General features: G+C 48.6%; 1 protein-coding gene across 5 annotated transcripts in view; it reads right to left on the bottom strand.

Moving 5' to 3' along the window:
* Nucleotides 1-16: 16 nt before the first annotated feature.
* Nucleotides 17-18,379, bottom strand: part of atp13a3 (ATPase 13A3) — a 48,082-nt gene continuing 29,719 nt past the window's right edge. For 3 of the 5 annotated variants that reach the window (XM_061239251.1, XM_061239252.1, XM_061239253.1), the window contains exons 15-34: nt 17,981-18,042; nt 17,515-17,665; nt 16,891-17,007; nt 16,309-16,326; nt 16,051-16,204; nt 15,412-15,532; nt 14,750-14,874; nt 13,176-13,345; nt 12,764-12,874; nt 12,206-12,285; nt 11,718-11,760; nt 11,355-11,464; nt 10,600-10,696; nt 10,069-10,141; nt 9,728-9,905; nt 8,869-9,047; nt 7,857-7,945; nt 7,426-7,506; nt 5,926-6,018; nt 17-4,571 (exon numbers count right to left, since the gene is read on the bottom strand). In XM_061239251.1, the coding sequence (XP_061095235.1) occupies nt 4,371-4,571; nt 5,926-6,018; nt 7,426-7,506; nt 7,857-7,945; nt 8,869-9,047; nt 9,728-9,905; nt 10,069-10,141; nt 10,600-10,696; nt 11,355-11,464; nt 11,718-11,760; nt 12,206-12,285; nt 12,764-12,874; nt 13,176-13,345; nt 14,750-14,874; nt 15,412-15,532; nt 16,051-16,204; nt 16,309-16,326; nt 16,891-17,007; nt 17,515-17,665; nt 17,981-18,042 (2,253 nt within the window). In that variant the 3' untranslated portion in view covers nt 17-4,370. Of the gene's footprint in view, nt 4,572-5,876; nt 7,199-7,425; nt 7,507-7,856; nt 7,946-8,868; nt 9,048-9,727; nt 9,906-10,068; nt 10,142-10,599; nt 10,697-11,354; nt 11,465-11,717; nt 11,761-12,205; nt 12,286-12,763; nt 12,875-13,175; nt 13,346-14,749; nt 14,875-15,411; nt 15,533-16,050; nt 16,205-16,308; nt 16,327-16,890; nt 17,008-17,514; nt 17,666-17,980; nt 18,043-18,379 lie in introns of those variants that run through there. The other 2 variants (XM_061239254.1, XM_061239256.1) reach the window with 2 other exon arrangements.

Raw genomic sequence — 18,379 nt, 5'->3', positions numbered from 1 at the left:
AATAAATCCAACAACATTTTTTTTTTTTCTTAAATAACATTTATTCAAAAGGAAAGGAGGAATCGAGCACAGGTCTCAGAAAAGAAACACAAATAAAAATAAATAAAAAATAAATTACACGTAGAAAAATCTGCAAAGTTATATACATTCTTCTGCAAAACTGATCATGTTCCAAAAGCTTGGGCGAAAGAGAAAAGGGGGGTAAATTCATCATTTTAGCTCAACAAACTTTACAATAACCCACTTACAGAAAACATGTTTACCAAAAGAAATGATCCTTGTTTTTATTTCATTTTATTAACAATACAAACATTTCCCTGAGGAAATAAACAAGTGAACCATATAACAGCAGTCTCTATCCCTCAGTTTTCCTACTCCACATACTGCAGTCAGACAGAGACATCTCCAGGGATATAAAACACTTTAATGTCCTGTACCTTTCAGTAAACATTGGGTTAATATCTGAAGGGGTGTAGTCACCTACGTCAAAAACACACACCGTAGAGGGAATATAAGTATTAGCATTGCCTTAGCGTTAGCTACTCATGTCACCCGTCTGACTTCTGATCATTCCTGTCAGTTAAAGACAAAGGAAGGTGTGGCACCTGCCCAGTCGTCCTCTCTCAGTGAAACGATCCATGAACGGTTTGCTGATGTCATCCCGCCTAGCGTTACGCCACCCACGTGCAGTCAGCCCCAGTGTCGAACCACCAAACGATTCAATGATTAAAATGAACAAACACACAAACACAAACCGCTTACACAAATTATTCCCATCACACCCACAAGCATCTTTTCCTCATTCGCAGCTGTGCAAAAGCTGATGCAGAAGAGCATACAATTTAATATTCGCGTTTATATTTGGGAATATTTCAAGCATATGCTGTGCTGAACAGTATCCCTTTCCAATCCTCCTCAGAACCCCCTCGATGGCGTGACGCAGAAAATAAACTGCTGAAAATAAAATGGACCATTCACAGGCCATGAATGAGAGGGAAAATCCAGTCTTGGCTTATTGGTCACACAGGGAAAATTAAGATTCCCAGGAAAAGTAGAGACTACATTCCCAGACCAGGAAGAGAAGCTGCATCTACCAACATTCCTAGACCGAAGAGAAACAGCATTCCCAGGATTGTTAACATACTATAGCCATTAATGTATTCAGTCAAGACGTTATTAGCTGGGAAACACGATGGGGCAGTGCTACACTCATCGACAAACTGATAACAGCAACGTATCCAGTAAGGACCCAGTGCACTCTACGAGAGTTAAAAGTACACCATCAGAGTTGATTTCCCACTGGACACAGTACTGTGCTGCGATGCATTGCTCACACACCAATAAGGATTTACGAATGAGCACTACCTTATTGGAGGATTTTCAGAGATGGTTCCACCCCTAGCTACTTTCTGCATAAAGGTGATCCCAAACGCAACACACCTTTTTGAATAAATCAGAAGACAGACACATACTCATATTCCCCTACCTTGAAATAACACACTGATTCAAACTATAAATGACAAACATGAACAATGTTTGATCATGATGAAATCCCACAAATAAAGAGTACCAAAAAAACAAAACAAAAAAAAACTACTGCCCTAAAAAAAAAAAAAAAAAGTAAAATAATGGCAATTATTTGCACATCTATTTCAAAATGCAATATTCATATTTTAGAGCCAACTGTAACACATGGTTAGAACACACGTCTCAAACATTTTAGACGAAAACCCAAATTCAAATACAACTGACATTATAATACCAAAGTATTCCGTCGTGATGTGGAACTACATGGTTCATTAAAAGACACGGGGCTGATGGGTAATAACTGTATTAGGGGCCATTTTTTTAAAATCAGTCCCAATTGTCCTTCTCTCCCCCAAGCGATGATGTATAGACCAGGGGATCAAAAATCAAAAAGATTAAAGCACTTGCATCTTAAGATAATTACCGTACATTTTCTTTTGACAATCTAATTTAACAAAATGGGCCACTGTGCCGTCCTACTTACAGACGTGACTCATCACAGTTCATTTCTTTCAGAGTTAACACACATTGAACACCAGTGTGTCCTTAGCCATCTGAAAATGCTTTCAACAGTGCCGGCCATTTCAAACGGGTCAACAAGGCACTGCTGGACTTTGATAACAGATCGACTGCAGACTGTCCAAACGCAAAACATGAGGTTAGACCAAGCGTATTCGGGTTTGGGTCAGACCAGCGTTCAGAAATCGACAGACGAGTACAATACGCTCAAATAATATCATCTACAGTTTCAGTAATTCTCAGTATCGGAGGATAATTTTATTAACATTATTTTCAATTCACTTTCTTGTCCATGGCTTTGCTATGATTTCTGTAGGGAAACGGAGCTGAACTGATCTTCAGAACTGAACTGATCTGCCGGTTCCGTTTCAGCCCGTTCGTAAGCGTGAGTTCCACGGTCAGGATGTTGATGCCGATTGCACTGAATTCAAGTTTTAACATTAGATTTCCGCTCTGTGCACACGGAGAACTTCTACGGAACTACACGCCGAGAGGTGAAGAAAGCAATTGAGGTTGTTCAGTTACTCATACAGTAGTTTGGGGAAAACAGACACCTTGTTTAACAGTGCCTAAAAAAAAAGTCAGTTTCGAGTCAGTCAGAGTTCTGGTGGTACCACGCACACGGACACACACGCATGCACAGCCACACGCACAACAGAACCTCGGAGACACAAATATACTACAAAAGGCCGTTAAGAACTTTTTATCAGTTGCCAATCAACTACAACTTAAATCATTTGAATCTATCGTTTGAAACGGTGTACTGAAATCATAAATATGAAGCCATATTTATGTATTTAAGAATAGGCTCCTCTAAAGTATCTGTAGCTATAATCCTTTGTTAAATTGATCAATTTCACAGAAGTCAGTGACAATACCTGTGGAAGTTAGGATCTCATGGGAACAACCAAAGGTGCTTTTAAAATCAAACCCTTTTCCCATCCCACATCATTACATTACATTATATGTTATTTAGCTGACACTTTTATCCACAGTGACTTACAGTTGATTAGTCCCCCCTGGAGCAATGCAGGGTTAAGGGCCTTGCTCAAGGGCAAGAGTGTGAGGATCTTATTGTGGCTGCACTGGGCTTATTGTGGCTGCACCAACCTCGCTGGTCCCAGTCATGATAGCCACCTTAACCACGAGGCTACAGGCCGCCCACACAGTACATTAGCAACAGCGTTTAGATGGCTGCTTTGTCTCATTTTTAAATGTTCTGTTGAATGCTCACACTTTTCATCCGATTGTTACTGAGGACAATGTCTCGGAGGTTCTACTGCATGCAATCTATGCATGTATACATACATACACAACTCATTATTCTCAATTTGAATCTATTAAACATACAATGATGAATATATCTGAGCACAATATGACTAGTTTTTGATCAACGCAAATCAGTGTCGCATGCTATGCAGAAATGGACTGATGTCACAGCCTAGATGAGGAGGGGGGGGCGTGGCTTACAGTGCTGATGTCAGTCTAGATTGGGGGGGGGGGGGGGGGGCGTGGCTTACAGTGCTGATGTCACAGAAGGGAAATCCACGTTGAGTGGCCAACGCAGTTTCAGTATGTAGCACGGAAACGGATACAGCCCTGTGTGTGAAGCCCGCGAGACGGATCCACGGCGGGTTTAGCCCTTAGACTGCGGAGGAAAAGCCCTTCACTGCCCCACGGTCCCACTCTCCCGTGTCCCAGTAAGTTTCCACGGCAACTCTGCCAGGCCCCGCCCCCAGCAGGTTTGAACTCTGACCCCCTGCCTGGAAGCTCTGTCACACCGGGGCCTCTTGTATGGTTCTTACAACTCAATTGTTCTTCCACAGGAAGAAAAGGAAAAGAAAGATTTTATATTTATATATATATTTTTTAAAACAACAAAAAAAAAAAAGACCAATGGGGCTGTGTGACATCATGTACGATGGTTCAGAACAAAGATGGCTACTGGCAATTCTGAAGCCCAGGTGATACACCATGGGGATACGCTGCCCAGTTTAGGAAGAAAAGCAAAGTTCTCACAACATTCCCGCAATGCCTTGGTAACACAGCGGTTGCCGTGGGAGCACAGCGGTTGCTGTGGGAGCACTGCGGTTGCCATGGCGCTGTGAGGTTGTTTGTGCGGTGCTCCGTGCGGTTCAACTTCCCTTTCCGGTTTTCCGTTCTAAAGCATTCCCAGTCCTCTCTCGCGGCCTACAATACAACCTCCGTTTTCTTCTTTTCGTTTGTTTGTTTGTTGACAGTCATGTAATCTTTCAGTTCAACAGTCATTTCATTATTTCCTTGTCCTGGTCAGTTCGGTCCCAATGCCAAGAAACGGCGGGGTGCTAGGAGGTGGGCAGGATTTGGTAGGACCCGTTCTGGGCCGCGGGCGGGGCCTTGGCCTCGGTGGTGGTCCGGGGCTTGGGGGGCCAGTCCGGGTCGACCCGCAGCTCCTGGGCCAGGTGCATGTAGCGAGCTTTCGGGACCCGAGACCGTCGACAACACAGCCGAGACAGAACCGCCGGGAACCAGCGATCTGTGCCCTCCTGCGCCGCAAAACACACACACACACACAACCGCAACACACACACACACACGCACAACCACAACACACACACACGCACAACCACAACACACACACACGCACACACAGAGGCAACACACACACAACCCAAACCTCAGTTTATCATCTGCTTATCCCACGTTCCCCCGGCCCGCCACTTAACCCATTCAGTCCCAGACTCAAACTCGCTCATTTTCAACCAACGTGACTGCAACACCAGCGTCATCAGCCCGCATTCCAACCCGGCCAAATGTTCTCAACTCTCAACCAAAGCCACAGTGGAGACGGTTCATATGGGGCTTGAGACTGAAAGGGCTAATTCCCACCCACACATTACCCAACACATATTACACTTTACATTTTATTTCATGGAGGCTACAAATATCACACACAGCTCTTCACAGAGACATGCATGACATGAATATAAATATATCTGTAACACTTCACTCGAACCCCTTGCCATAAGGCTGACATAACACTGTCATACACATGACATAACCGCTGATGTCAGGTTAAGTCAAATGACATAAAACTGTCATACTTTTAATCGGTAAATGTTATGCCTCGAACATCGGTTACGAGGATAAAGGTATGACAATTTGTTATGTAATGTGTAGGACAGTGTTATGTCAGTCTTACGGCAACGGGTACAAGTAAGGTGTTAACAAAAAAAAACAAAAAAAATCTTATTTTCAGGGATTTGCTGCACTGCTATACAATGTAGTTGCCAAGCCGCAATTAATGCTTTAAGGATTCAACTTAACAATGACTTGTGTGACTACAGTCAGGAAATGTGAAGTGTGTCTCATGCCATGCAGCATAATGCTATTCACCACAATCTAACCATTAATATAATCTGGCCTGCTGAACATTTATATACATATAAAATAAAAACACACACGCAAAAAAAAAAATGAATAAAGCATGCAGTTAGTGAACCATTTCTGGCAACAATAACCTTCAAAATGGGTTAATAAATAAAATTAAAAAATCTTCTATATCCCGGCAGGACCGACCGCCCTTCTGGCAGATGGCGCAGCTAAATTTTACCTTTGCCCTGGAAGTAAAATATTCCCCAGGGCTTAACAAGGCGAAGCATACATACCCGAGCCAGGCCACTCCCCCACGTACCTGCGCAGGTAAATGGGCGGAGCCTAAGGAGCGCAGAGGAGCGAGGGGGGGGGGGGGGAGGGGCTGACAGGAGATCACAGCCAATCACTATCGTGCATGCAAGGTTAGAGGTCAGCGGGTGGTGAGGAAGAGGAAGAGGGAGGAGAGAGAGGAGGCACAGGGGGGTGGAAAGCGGGGAGAAGCGGGCGTTTTGTCAGATTCCCAACCTGAGGCATCTGGTCAGCAGAGGAAACCCCGATTGCACCCTGCTTGTCTCGGCTGAAGACAAGCCTCCATAAGACGACGTCAAGGACGAAGGTCTACGGAACATCGCAGCGGGCAGGAAAGGGTTAAGAGTGATGACTACGCTTCGATTAAATGTTTTTCTCTTTTTTTCTGCCTCTTAGGTTCAACACTTCTTCAAACCAAAAAGTGAACGAATCAATTGTGTTTTTTGGTGAGGGTTAGTGAAGAACAAGAGTACTCGGGGGGGGTATGGGTGGGGTTACAGGGAACAAACAAAAAGATGATCATTGGTTATTGGCTCATTCAGGACAGCGTTCGGTTAGCCCCCCTTGGTTGCAGATTCGTGAGCGGAGTCACAATCAGCGCACACTACTCCAGACACCACTAGTGCGCGCTACAGAGGAGGGAAGAGCTCAAAGCACACACTCGGGTCTTTGGCTGTGCTCTCTCAGCGGATCCACACTACAAGCACGGGGGGGGGAGGGGAGCATAGCTACTTGTCAACACCCGATCGACACCTGTCAAATAGCTTGAGGAATAATTTCAGTGTGCGTTTTTTAAAATTAAGACCGGCTGGAACACAAACCAGCCCATCGAGGAAGGCCCCAGGCACAAGGTTTCGGGGAACCGCTCTTGATAATCCCCCACGACGTGCCTCACACCGCTGATTCTGTCACATCGTTATCTAGCGAAGGCACGCACAGAATTCAGCGGGAACCTAAACCTCATTGCTACGCTGCAGAGACTTGAGCGTGAAAACAGAGCCAATTACAGGGAACAGCGGAGGCAGCTCGGTGAAATTTCTGCGTTCCAAAGCTCACCGGCGCCAATTAACCGGTGAGATTAAGAGAAAAGCAACATTTTATTTGCATGATTGACAAACCACCAAAAGCACGGTGTCATTTAATAATCACTTGGCATGTATGAATTTAAAAAACCAAAACATTTTGCCCACCGAAAGAAGCGTTTAATTCCTGGGATTTACGGCTGAATGAGCAGGACGGCTCATCAGAAGGCCGAGTGTCTCAGAGCAGACAAGCAGAAAAGCTGGTCTCCGCCTTGGGTTCTGGAGGGCCACAGTGCCTGCAGACGTCTATGGTTTCAGGCCTCCGGGACCAGGGACCGGGGTTGGAGAGCCAGCTGGACGGAATGCCCCCCCTACCACAGGTGTGCACCTCCAGGCTTCTAAAAGCCCCATCTGCTGGGCATCTGCTTACCCGCGTTCAGCGTCAGCGTTCTCCAACAACCGCGTCGCTAACGACCACAATCACATGACCAAAACAAAAACACAAACTGCCGTCACTATGGCAACACAGACATGTACCACAGCGTGCGCCTGCCTCCACCATCCGAGACCACCCTCAAACTTCAACACACTCGCACACAGAGAGCACGCTGAGCTACAGTCTTTTGACCTGGGGGGGCAGATGGATTATGGGTAATGTAGTTCCCTGAGGAAGGACTCTGTGTGAATGGCTTACCTCCACGAAGACCGAAATCACAGAGTTCCCTACGATGATCAGCAGCATTATGACACGCCATTCCATAGGAACGCACGCGATCTGGGGGGAGAAACCATCGCAATGGGGGGGGGGGGTTATTAAATATTAATGGAAGCAATACACCTCTATTTCTATCAAGGTGCTCCCATTCCCATTTTTTGGGCATTTAAACAAATATTGGAAGTCCTTATCCAGTACTTAGGCACTGTGTCTTAACAATTCTTCACAGTAATTAAATTTGAAATAGCACGTGGCTAAGCTCCAACACGGTGTTACAGAGCGGTAAAGAGAAGCAGCTGGATATGGATATGTGACTTTCACCCATTTCTCCTGCACGTTTGATAAATAGGCAGGAAACCAGTGGCTTCACGCCCCTCCGATCAGACTCCCTGTATGAGCCGAAGACTCACCTCTAGGAAGTCATCGATGGCGGAGACTGGGTAGAACAGGATGACGAGGAGGAAGACGTAGAGAAAGAGGGTACACACAACGAACGGCCCTGCAGAGAGAGGAAGGCACACAAACTCAGACACAAACAAACACACACACTCCGATGTAAACTCCCGTGCAATAGACCACCAGCTAGATCAGCGCCAGTGTCTGCAGGTATTCACTTCAACCAAAGCACTAGCTCACATCCATCCATCCATCCATCCATCCATCCATTATCTGAACCCGCTTATCCCGATCAGGGTCGCAGGGGGGCTGGAGCCTATCCCAGCCTACATTGGGCGAAAGGCAGGAATACACCCTGGACAGGTCGCCAGTCCATCGCAGGGCACACACACCATTCACTCACACACTCATGCCTACGGGCAATTTAGACTCTCCAATCGGCCTAACCTGCATGTCTTTGGACTGTGGGAGGAAACCGGAGTACCCGGAAGGAAGCCCACGCAGACACGGGGAGAACATGCAAACTCCACACAGAGAGGCCCCGGCCGACGGGGATTCAAACCCAGGACCTCCTTGCTGTGAGGCGGCAGTGCTACCCACCGCACTAGCTCACATGATGTTACTAATTTGTTTATTTCATGAACCAAGGAGGTAAAATAATTGGTGAAATCTGGTGACGTAGTGCACGGTTGAAGAAAATCCCTGCAAACACTGCGGCCCTGCAGATCTGGATTTGAGTAGCATTCAGCTAGATTATGTTCCCAAAGACCTAGTCTCACCCACGTCCTAAAAGCATTCTATGCAGATAGCCAAGTTGCCCGTTACCACATGCTAACGGTCAGTGCCAACGGTAAGCGGTAATGTCAGCGCTAACGTGCTAACGGTCAGCGATAACGAACAGCACTAACATGCAAATGGTCAGCGCTAACGGACAGCACTAACGTGCTAATGGTCAGTGCTAACGCTCAGCGCTAATGTACTAACGCTCAGCGCTAACGTGCTAACGGTCCGCAGAGGGCCTCTCACAGTTCTTGTAGCTGGGCTGGCGGAAGGGCTTTCCCTTGGAGAAGACGATGGCGACGACGAGGTACTGGAAGGACGAGACGTAGAACAGGGTGGTGTTCTCGTAGTTTTTGATGTTGTGCTCGTCCAGCTCGGTCTCGTTGTGGAGAGGGGCCGAGCCGTTCAGGTGGCGGTTACAGGCACTGAGGCACAGAGGAGAGAAAAAAAAAAAAAAAAAAAAAAAAAGGTCAGAAGAGATTTTGTCCCAGAACACAACCAGTCAGACTAATCTCAAAGCCTCTCTCACCCTAAACTGCCTTTACACTAGAAACAGCTAAATGAACAATGACAGCAGATTATTCAACCTCACCGGAATTCACCGGCAAATAATCCCACAATTCTGAGCAACTGCTGTTAGCTAAATGTGTTTTGCTTGCTGGCTAGCATCTAGCAGCATTCGCTAGCCAGGAGCAGAATCATTGACAATCAGGAGTCCACAGCTAGCAGCTAGCTACACGTGCAGCATATGCTCACCCAAAGCAAGAGTTACGAGCAATTGAAATTGTACTTCCCTCTAGGGTCTTTCAGCGCACTTAGTCCTGGTTATGGGTATGCACTTTGTTGTACGTCGCTCTGGATAAGAGCGTCTGCCAAATGCCAATAATGTAATGTAATGCACGAGTCCACAGCTAGCAGTTAGCTACACGCGCGGCGGACGCTAGCCCAAAGCGGTTAGCCACACGCGCGGCGGACGCTAGCCCAAAGCGGTTAGCCACACGCGCGGCGGACGCTAGCCCAAAGCGGTTAGCCACACGCGCGGCGGACGCTAGCCCAAAGCGGTTAGCCACACGCGCGGCGGACGCTAGCCGGCGGCAGTACTCACTCGGACGCGGGGGTCCACACCTCGTACCAGCTCTGCTGCCGGACCCAGAGGAAGGCCAGGGTCTGGACGCCCAGGCAGATGAGGATCTGGGAGAGCACGGAGAAGAGCAGCGGCCCGGAGATGAGTCCTGAGGGGGGGCGGCGCGAGACCAGCTCCTGCCAGGCCGGGTTCAGACTCACTGCGCAGAGACACACCGTCATCAACACCATCATCAACGCCACGCACGAACACAGACACACCATCATCAACACCATCATCAACGCCACCCACGAACACAGACACACCGTCATCAACACCAGGTGCATTGTGGGAACTCAGGCCACCTCAGACTCCATACTCACTGGTGAACACGATGACGAGGATGATGACGATATCGATGAAGAGGAACTGGAAGTCACCGAGGTTGCTGAGCACCTGAAATTCAGGCACAGGTGAGAACCAGTGCATGTTAGAATCAGAGCAGGTGAGATGCAGTCTCTGACTAATGTATCTATGGTACTCACTGAGTACAGTAGAGTCACGCTGATGTATCTATGGTACTCACCGAGTACAGTAGAGTCACGCTGATGTATCTATGGTACTCACCGAGTACAGTAGAGTCACGCTGATGTATCTATGGTACTCACCGAGTACAGTAGAGTCACGCTGATGTATCTATGGTACTCACCGAGTACAGTAGAGTCACGCTGATGTATCTATGGTACTCACCGAGTACAGTAGAGTCACGCTGATGTATCTATGGTACTCACCGAGTACAGTAGAGTCACGCTGATGTATCTATGGTACTCACCGAGTACAGTAGAGTCACGCTGATGTATCTATGGTACTCACCGAGTACAGTAGAGTGACGCTGACGTATCTATGGTACTCACCGAGTACAGTAGAGTCACGCTGATGTACTGGATGATGCTGTACAGAGCCATGAACTTGAACACACAGAAGGAGGTCACGAGAGCCGCCCGACCCTCCCTGTGAGAAGGAGAGAAAAAATTAATTAATTAATTAATTAAATTAATAAAACTTATCCACCAACACTACTGACAAAACAGAGCATGCGCCAACATGTACTGACCACAGCATGTACTGACCACAGCATACACAAACCACATGCAGCCAGCAAAATACATAAAAAATGTTTCCTGTTAGAACTACCTTCAGAATAAATGTTCCTATCAACTGAAATAAAAATTATGGAGGCGCGCAAGTACAAGTCATATGTGAAAACAATCTATGTCATAAAGGAAACGCATACACATTTCTGATATGTCTCTGAAACAACGATCAAATTGGCGCTCAGTAAACTCCCAACTCTTCAGTCTGAGTCCTTAAACGCAGAGAGGGAGAAATGAGACCCGTCAGTAAGCTGTGCGTGTTGTAGGTACAGAGTCCAGAGGGGAATGTGTGCGCTATCGGCACGAGCAGAGAGCTCTCTACAGCTGAGTGACAGCTGAGGACGTGTGGCTGACGGTTGCCGGGAGACGGCTGAGGACGTGTGGCCGACGGTTGCCGGGAGACGGCCGAGGACGTGTGGCCGACGGTTGCCGGGAGACGGCCGAGGACGTGTGGCCGACAGTTGCCGGGAGACGGCCGAGGACGTGTGGCCGACGGTTGCCGGGAGACGGGGTACCTGATGAGGTTGGGCACACAGGAGATGTTGGGGGTGCGGGAGGTGAAGGGAGAGGCGACCGACGCCTCGAGCTCGGAGAGGGAGATCCCGCTGTGAGCCCGCTTCAGCGCCTGGAGGGGGGGGGGGGGGGGGGAAGAGGAGTTACCCTGCGCTCGGCATCATGGGAAACACCTCCTGTCAGCAAACACTCATCAACAAGAGCATCGATACGATGTGCATCCCTGTCAATATATCATCTACGGTTTAGTTACAGCAGAGATCAGCTCTGTCGTTCTCCCTGACGTCTGCGAGACCGGCCACGGACGTCAGTAACCAAGAGGTTGCGCAACTGCGGATTTTTAAAAGTTTTATGAATATGCTTACGCCACAGTCGTTGGCTCCATCACCACACATTCCCACAAAGTAGCTGAAACAAGAAGGAGAGGGAAGTCAGCGTGTTTTCACCAATGAGTGACCAGCTGTGTGTGTGCGTGCGTGCGTGTGCGTGCGTGTGTGCAGGTGTGTGTGTCTGTGCGTGCGTGTGTGTGCGTGTCTGTCTGTCTGTGTCTGTGTCTGTGTGTGTGTGTGTGTGTGCGTGTCTGTGTCTGTGTGTGTGTGTGTGTGTGTGTGTGTGTCTTTGTCTGTGTGTGTGTGCGCGTGTGTGTGTGTGTGTGTGTGTGTGTGTGTGTGTGTGCGTGCGTGTCTGTGTGTCTGTGTGTGTGTGTGCGTGTCTGTGGTGTGTGTGTGTGTGTGTGTGTGTGTGTGTGCGTGCGTGCGTGTCTGTGTCTGTGTGTGTGTGCGTGCGTGCGTGCGTGTCTGTGGTGTGTGTGTGTGTGTGTCTGTGTGTGCACCCGAGTCTGAGTGATACTCACTCTACACTCTGCAGTGCCTCAACCAGCTGAGTCTTCTGATCTGGAGCCATCCTGGCGAACACGGTGCCATGAAGAACCAGCTTCACCAGAGAGAACAACATTATTCTGTCAGTATCTCTGCTTCACCAGAGAGAACAACATTATTCTGTCAGTATCTCTGCTTCACCAGAGAGAACAACATTATTCTGTCAGTATCTCTGCTTCACCAGAGAGAACAACATTATTCTGTCAGTATCTCTGCTTCACCAGAGAGAACAACATTCTGTCAGTATCTCTGCTTCACCAGAGAGAACAACATTATTCTGTCAGTGTCTCTGCTTCACCAGAGAGAACAACATTATTCTGTCAGTATCTCTGCTTCACCAGAGAGAACAACATTATTCTGTCAGTATCTCTGCTTCACCAGAGAGAACAACATTATTCTGTCAGTATCTCTTCTTTACCAGAGAGAACAACATTTCCCACAAGGCAAAGGGACTTTCCCCACAAGGCAAAGGGACTTTCCCCACAAGGCAAAGGGACTTTTCCACAGTGGTTTTTACAGGTATAGCTCCAGACCTTCTGGGCCAGGTCCTGGAAGTGCTCCATGATGACGGCGAAGGACTTCCCGTTCATGGCGAAGTGGTACTGCTGCTGCTGCAAGGGCTTGTCAATGCTGACCGAGATTTCCTGTACAGGTCAGGGGTCATTCAGGGGTCAGGGGTCAGGGGTGAGAGGGCATGAGAGGAACAGAAGAACAATTTGGCAAAAAGAAGCACCATTCTTCTAAAAATCTTTCTTTGTCCCACATGGATATGGCCCATTGTCTTTCTTTTAAAATAGGGCATATTAAAAAAAGCATATTACACGTTTAGGAAACATGATTCGATATATAGTGCAGACCTATGTCAAATCTGGAAAGACTGAAATTGCCTATGATCACATTCCTTCTTGTTCCTGCATGTGTGGGTCAGCAGTACTGCGCTCTGACCTGCAGGGCGGCGCCCTTGTCCTGATTGACGGGGTTGTCGGCGTAGCGCCAGTTGATCCTGGCGGACTGGCCGTCTTTGGGGGGCAGGGCGTCGGCGATGATGACCCGGTCCTGGGGGGGCACCATCCCGCAGTCCCGCGCCACCGAAATGGCCGTCAGCATGTTGTCCCCTGCGGGGGGGGGGGGGGGAGACAGGAAGTGACATCATCAGGGGAGCGCAGGATGACAGGATGCTTACTGACGGCTTCCTCCAGGCTGATCCCTGAGGACTCGGATATGTCATAGACTCACTCACACTCACACTCACACTCACACTCACACTCACACTCACACTCACACTCACACTCACACTCACACACTCACACACTCACACTCACACTCACACTCACACTCACACTCACACTCACACTCACTCTCACACTCACTCTCACACACTCTCACACACTCTCACACACTTTCACACACTCACACTCACACTCACACTCACACTCACACTCACACTCACACTCACACTCACACTCACACTCACACTCACACTCACTCTCACACACACTCTCACACTCACACTCTCACACACTCTCACACACTCTCTCACACACTCTCTCACACACTCTCACACACACTCTCACACACACTCTCACACACACTCTCACACACTCTCACACACTCTCACACACTCTCACACACACTCTCACACACTCTCACACACTCTCACACACTCTCACACACTCTCACACTCTCACACACTCTCACACACTCTCACACACTCTCACACACTCTCACACACACTCACACACACTCACACACACTCACACACACTCACACACTCACACACTCACACACTCACACACTCACACAAGCTCCTGCGCTCTCTGACAGCTGACAGTGGGAGAGGATGTTCACTAGTGAGGCACTAGTGGCCCGAGATGCATTTAGAGACTGAAAAAAATCACGACAAGTTGCATCTCTGCGTGTGGAACATAACAAATGTATCACTCAGGAAACTCTAAATGAAATTCAAGGTGGCATTCCGTGCCATACGTGCACAACTCCAAAACGTTTTTTCACACTAACGTGACCGCTTTCCCAGAATCTAAATTAGCCGTGCACCATGGGAGGTTTTTAATAAGCTGCGAGCAGAGAAAGCGTTTATTAGTTTGGGTTTCGGAGGAGGGGGGGAGGGCTATTAAATCCAAAATTGAGCGGCAGGATTAATCCCACAAAAGAACATTTTAGCATTCCGGCATTCCGTACGGTCCTGGAGTCGGGAGCAGAACTTTGAATAAAACCAGCTTTTGTTCACCCTGCGGTTAGGAACGTAGCTCAGCTTAGTTCACTGTCTATTAAAAAAAACATGAATATTAAAACATAAACAGTTGGATTTTTACACCTTAGTGAGCTTGTCTGGTGGATTGAAACCTATAAAATAATATTTTGAAAAGTGAAAAACCCGCCTCCTGATTCTCTGGGTTGGCTCCATTACACCAGGCACGATCAATGGAGCACAGCAAAGTATTTGAATCCAAAATAATTAAGTCAGACCCGGGTCTGGCGTAAAAATGCGTCCCTCTCACCGGTAACCATGACGGTACGGATGTTGGCCCGACGCAGGTCCTCCAGGACACCAGGGGTCTCCACCTTCAGCTTGTTCTGCATGATGATCAGCCCCAGGAACTCCATGTTCACCTCCACGTGGTCCCTGCGGGAGACAGAGCAGGGAATGCTGGGAAATATCCACCGAACGGCACGGAACAGACACACTGAGTTGGCTACACCACCAGAGTGCAGGAGAGCTTAAAATACACGTGTTATAAAAGGCTTTGTGTTATGTTAGGCTTTCAAATAAAACATTCAAACCTTATTTCAAATATATATCTAAATGCATTTTATCTGTTGTACTGCTTACTTGGCTCAGGGCCATAGGTAAACCAGCCTGCCTACATGATCATTTTGATTGTAGGTTGCAGACACATTTATTTAGGAAACATGGCAGAATTGCTGTATTTTTGTCCTCTCACAGTGATGGGCAGAAACATACTAAAATAGATCCTTTTTTTTTTTATTTTAGTGCCCATCATTGTCAGAAGACTGATAAAATACACCAATAGAGCCAGAAAATTCATTCTGCCAAAAAGGCACATCCTCTTATCACACACTGACTCAGAGACACAGTGTAGAGCACTTCTCTCATTATATTGTACAGTGAGTCTTGGTCTTGGGGGGGCCAGGGCGGTACCTGTTGACGTTCTGCACTTTGTGCCAGGTGAGTTTGGACTCCAGCCGGCGGTGGGCCAGGGCGATGACCCGGAAGCCCTGCTTGGTGTAGTCCTCCAGAACCTCGGCAAAGCTCTCCGGCACTGAGAGAGAGAGAGAGCACAACATCAACAACACCATCAAACACGACACCCAGTTCAAAAACACAGCACAACATCAACAACCAGCTCACAAACACAAGACGACATCAACAACCAGCTCATAAACAGAACAACCAGTTCAAAAACACAGCACAACATCAACAACCAGCTCACAAACACAAGACGACATCAACAACCAGCTCATAAACAGAACAACCAGTTCAAAAACACAGCACAACATCAACAACCAGCTCACAAACACAAGACGACAACAACAACCAGCTCACAAACAACACAACATCAACAACCAGCTCATAAACAGAACAACCAGTTCAAAAACACAGCACAACATCAACAACCAGCTCACAAACACAACAACAACACAACATCAACAACCAATTGTGGGCACCAATGGTGCAGGAGCCCACCAGTAATCCCTGGGAGAAGGCTCCCAAAATTCCAGGAGGTTGAAGTTCAAGATTAAAACCGAAGGAAGGCGAGACATTTCAAAACAAACTAACCGGACTCCTTCTTGCAGAGGCTGGCCACCACCTCTGGCGCCCCCTTGAGGTAGGCGTCCATGCGTTTCTCGCCGAGCAGACGCGTCACCACGCACATGCGCTGCAGCCCGGAGGAGAAGGGGAACTGCCGCACGATGCCGATCTCGTACGCGCCCTGCGGGGGCGGGGGGGGGGGGGGAGAGGGGTGAGGTTAACCTCGCCGGAAATACAGGGCGCTCACGAGACTCTGAAAAACGAAAGGAAACGCTGAATACTCACCGACAGCTCGTACAGCTCCTGCCAAGACAACACACACACAAAGCGCATTACAGATCATATTTCAACTGGTACAGTGTTATCAAATGAGAGAGGATGAGACAGACACACACACACACACACAAACACACACACGCATACACACACACGCTCCAGGGAAAAATAAACTACAGGAACGGTTTCAAACCACTGCACAATATGGGCAAAAAGACCAGGAACTCAAGATGTGAAGGTCACTTGACAAACAGTTGACGTCAGTTAAATGACTTCAGGGGGAGAGGGGGCAGCCAGGGTTTGAAGTAGCAGTTGTGGCACCCGCTCGACACTAGAGGGCAGTGTGGAGCAGGGACTAAGGACAGACATTCTGCAGCATTATCTGGAGCGGGAACACCATACAGGTGTGTTGAGCGAGGTGTAAGCAGGTACTGAACAGCTATGAGCAGGTATAAGCAGGTGCGAGTGGATATGAATCGGTGTGAGTAAGTGTTAAACGGGTATGTGTAGGTGTTAAACAGGTGTGCGCAGGTGTAGGTGTTGAAAAGGTGTGTGTAGGTGTTAAACAGGTGTGTGCAGGTAGGGCAGTACCATGTCCTCGTCAGGAGCAGCGGCGGGGGGGGGCAGCAGCTGTTTGGGGGGCCGCACCACGGTGGGCATGATGCGGTTATGCAAGGCCGTCTCCTCCTCTGTGGCCTCCTCCAGAGTCTGCAGGGAGCAGAGACACCGTCACCAACGCTAATGCACAACGCTAACACAGAGTCTGCAGGGTGCAGAGACACCGTCGCTAACGCACAACGCTAACACAGAGCCGCTAACACAGAGTCTGCAGGGAGCAGAGACACCGTCGCTAACGCACAACGCTAACACAGAGCCGCTAACACAGAGTCTGCAGGGAGCAGAGACGCCATCACTAACGCTAACGCACAACGCTAACACAGAGCCGCTAACACAGAGTCTGCAGGGAGCAGAGATGCCATCACTAACGCTAACACAGAGCCGCTAATACAGTCTGCAGGAAGCAGAGACACAGTCGCTAACGCTAACACAGAGCCGCTAACAAACAGTCTGCAGGGAGCACACAGACAGTCACTAACACAGAGCGGCTAACACAAAGGCGCTAACACACCGAGTCTGAGTTAGCACACAGACGCTATCGCTAACGCTAACACTCTCAGATACAGAGTCGCTAAGGGGGTGGGGCTGAGGACTCACCCAGCCGGTGGCCTCGAACATCTTGAGGTCGAGCGGGTCTCCGGAGAGCACGCCCTCGATCTTGGTGAGGGAGTGGCAGGTGGCCATGCAGGCCACGAACTGGGACTTCACCAGAGACTCCTTATAGGTGCTCTCCTCCGAGGGGTGGAACCTGGGAACGCCAGGAACGCCAGGAAAGCACTGTCACCATGGCAACAACACTCAACCGTCCAAACCCTAGCCCCACTGAACCACCCTAAACCCAACCCTGGTCCGGGAGAGCTGCACAGTGTGCTGGCTTTGGTTTCCACCTTGAAATCAAGACACCGATTCAGACCCAAGAAACAAGGTGAGCTGAGATAACTCCGTAATCTACTGCTTTCATTAATCAACTAAGTGCTGAGTAACAACGACAGCCAGCACACTGTGTGGCTCTCCAGGACAAGGGCTGCCTACCCTCGCCCTGACCCCCCATAACCCCACTCACCTGCCACTCTCCGTCCGGCGGATGCCCCACAGATCTAACCCATCCTCCGTGAGTGTTCCAGTCTGTGGGGGGGAAAACCAGACATACTTGTTATTTTCCATTTATTTTAAATAGGGGATGCGCAATAAAGGACATGTGCTACTTACAGTAATGAATACCGGATCTATGAGGCAGCCTTATGCAAGCATACCTTGTCGTAGCAGACCTAGCGTTAGCGTACCTTGTCGTAGCAGACCTAGCGTTAGCGTACCTTGTCGAAGCAGACCTAGCATTAGCGTTCCTTGTCGAAGCAGACCTAGCGTTAGCGTACCTTGTCGTAGCAGACCTAGCGTTAGCGTACCTTGCCGTAGCAGACCTAGCGTTAGCATACCTTGTCGAAGCAGACCTAACGTTAGCGTA

Source organism: Conger conger, chromosome 4 (assembly GCF_963514075.1).
Source record: "Conger conger chromosome 4, fConCon1.1, whole genome shotgun sequence".
Lineage (NCBI taxonomy): Eukaryota > Metazoa > Chordata > Actinopteri > Anguilliformes > Congridae > Conger > Conger conger.
This window is presented reverse-complemented; position numbering and strand designations above follow the sequence as displayed.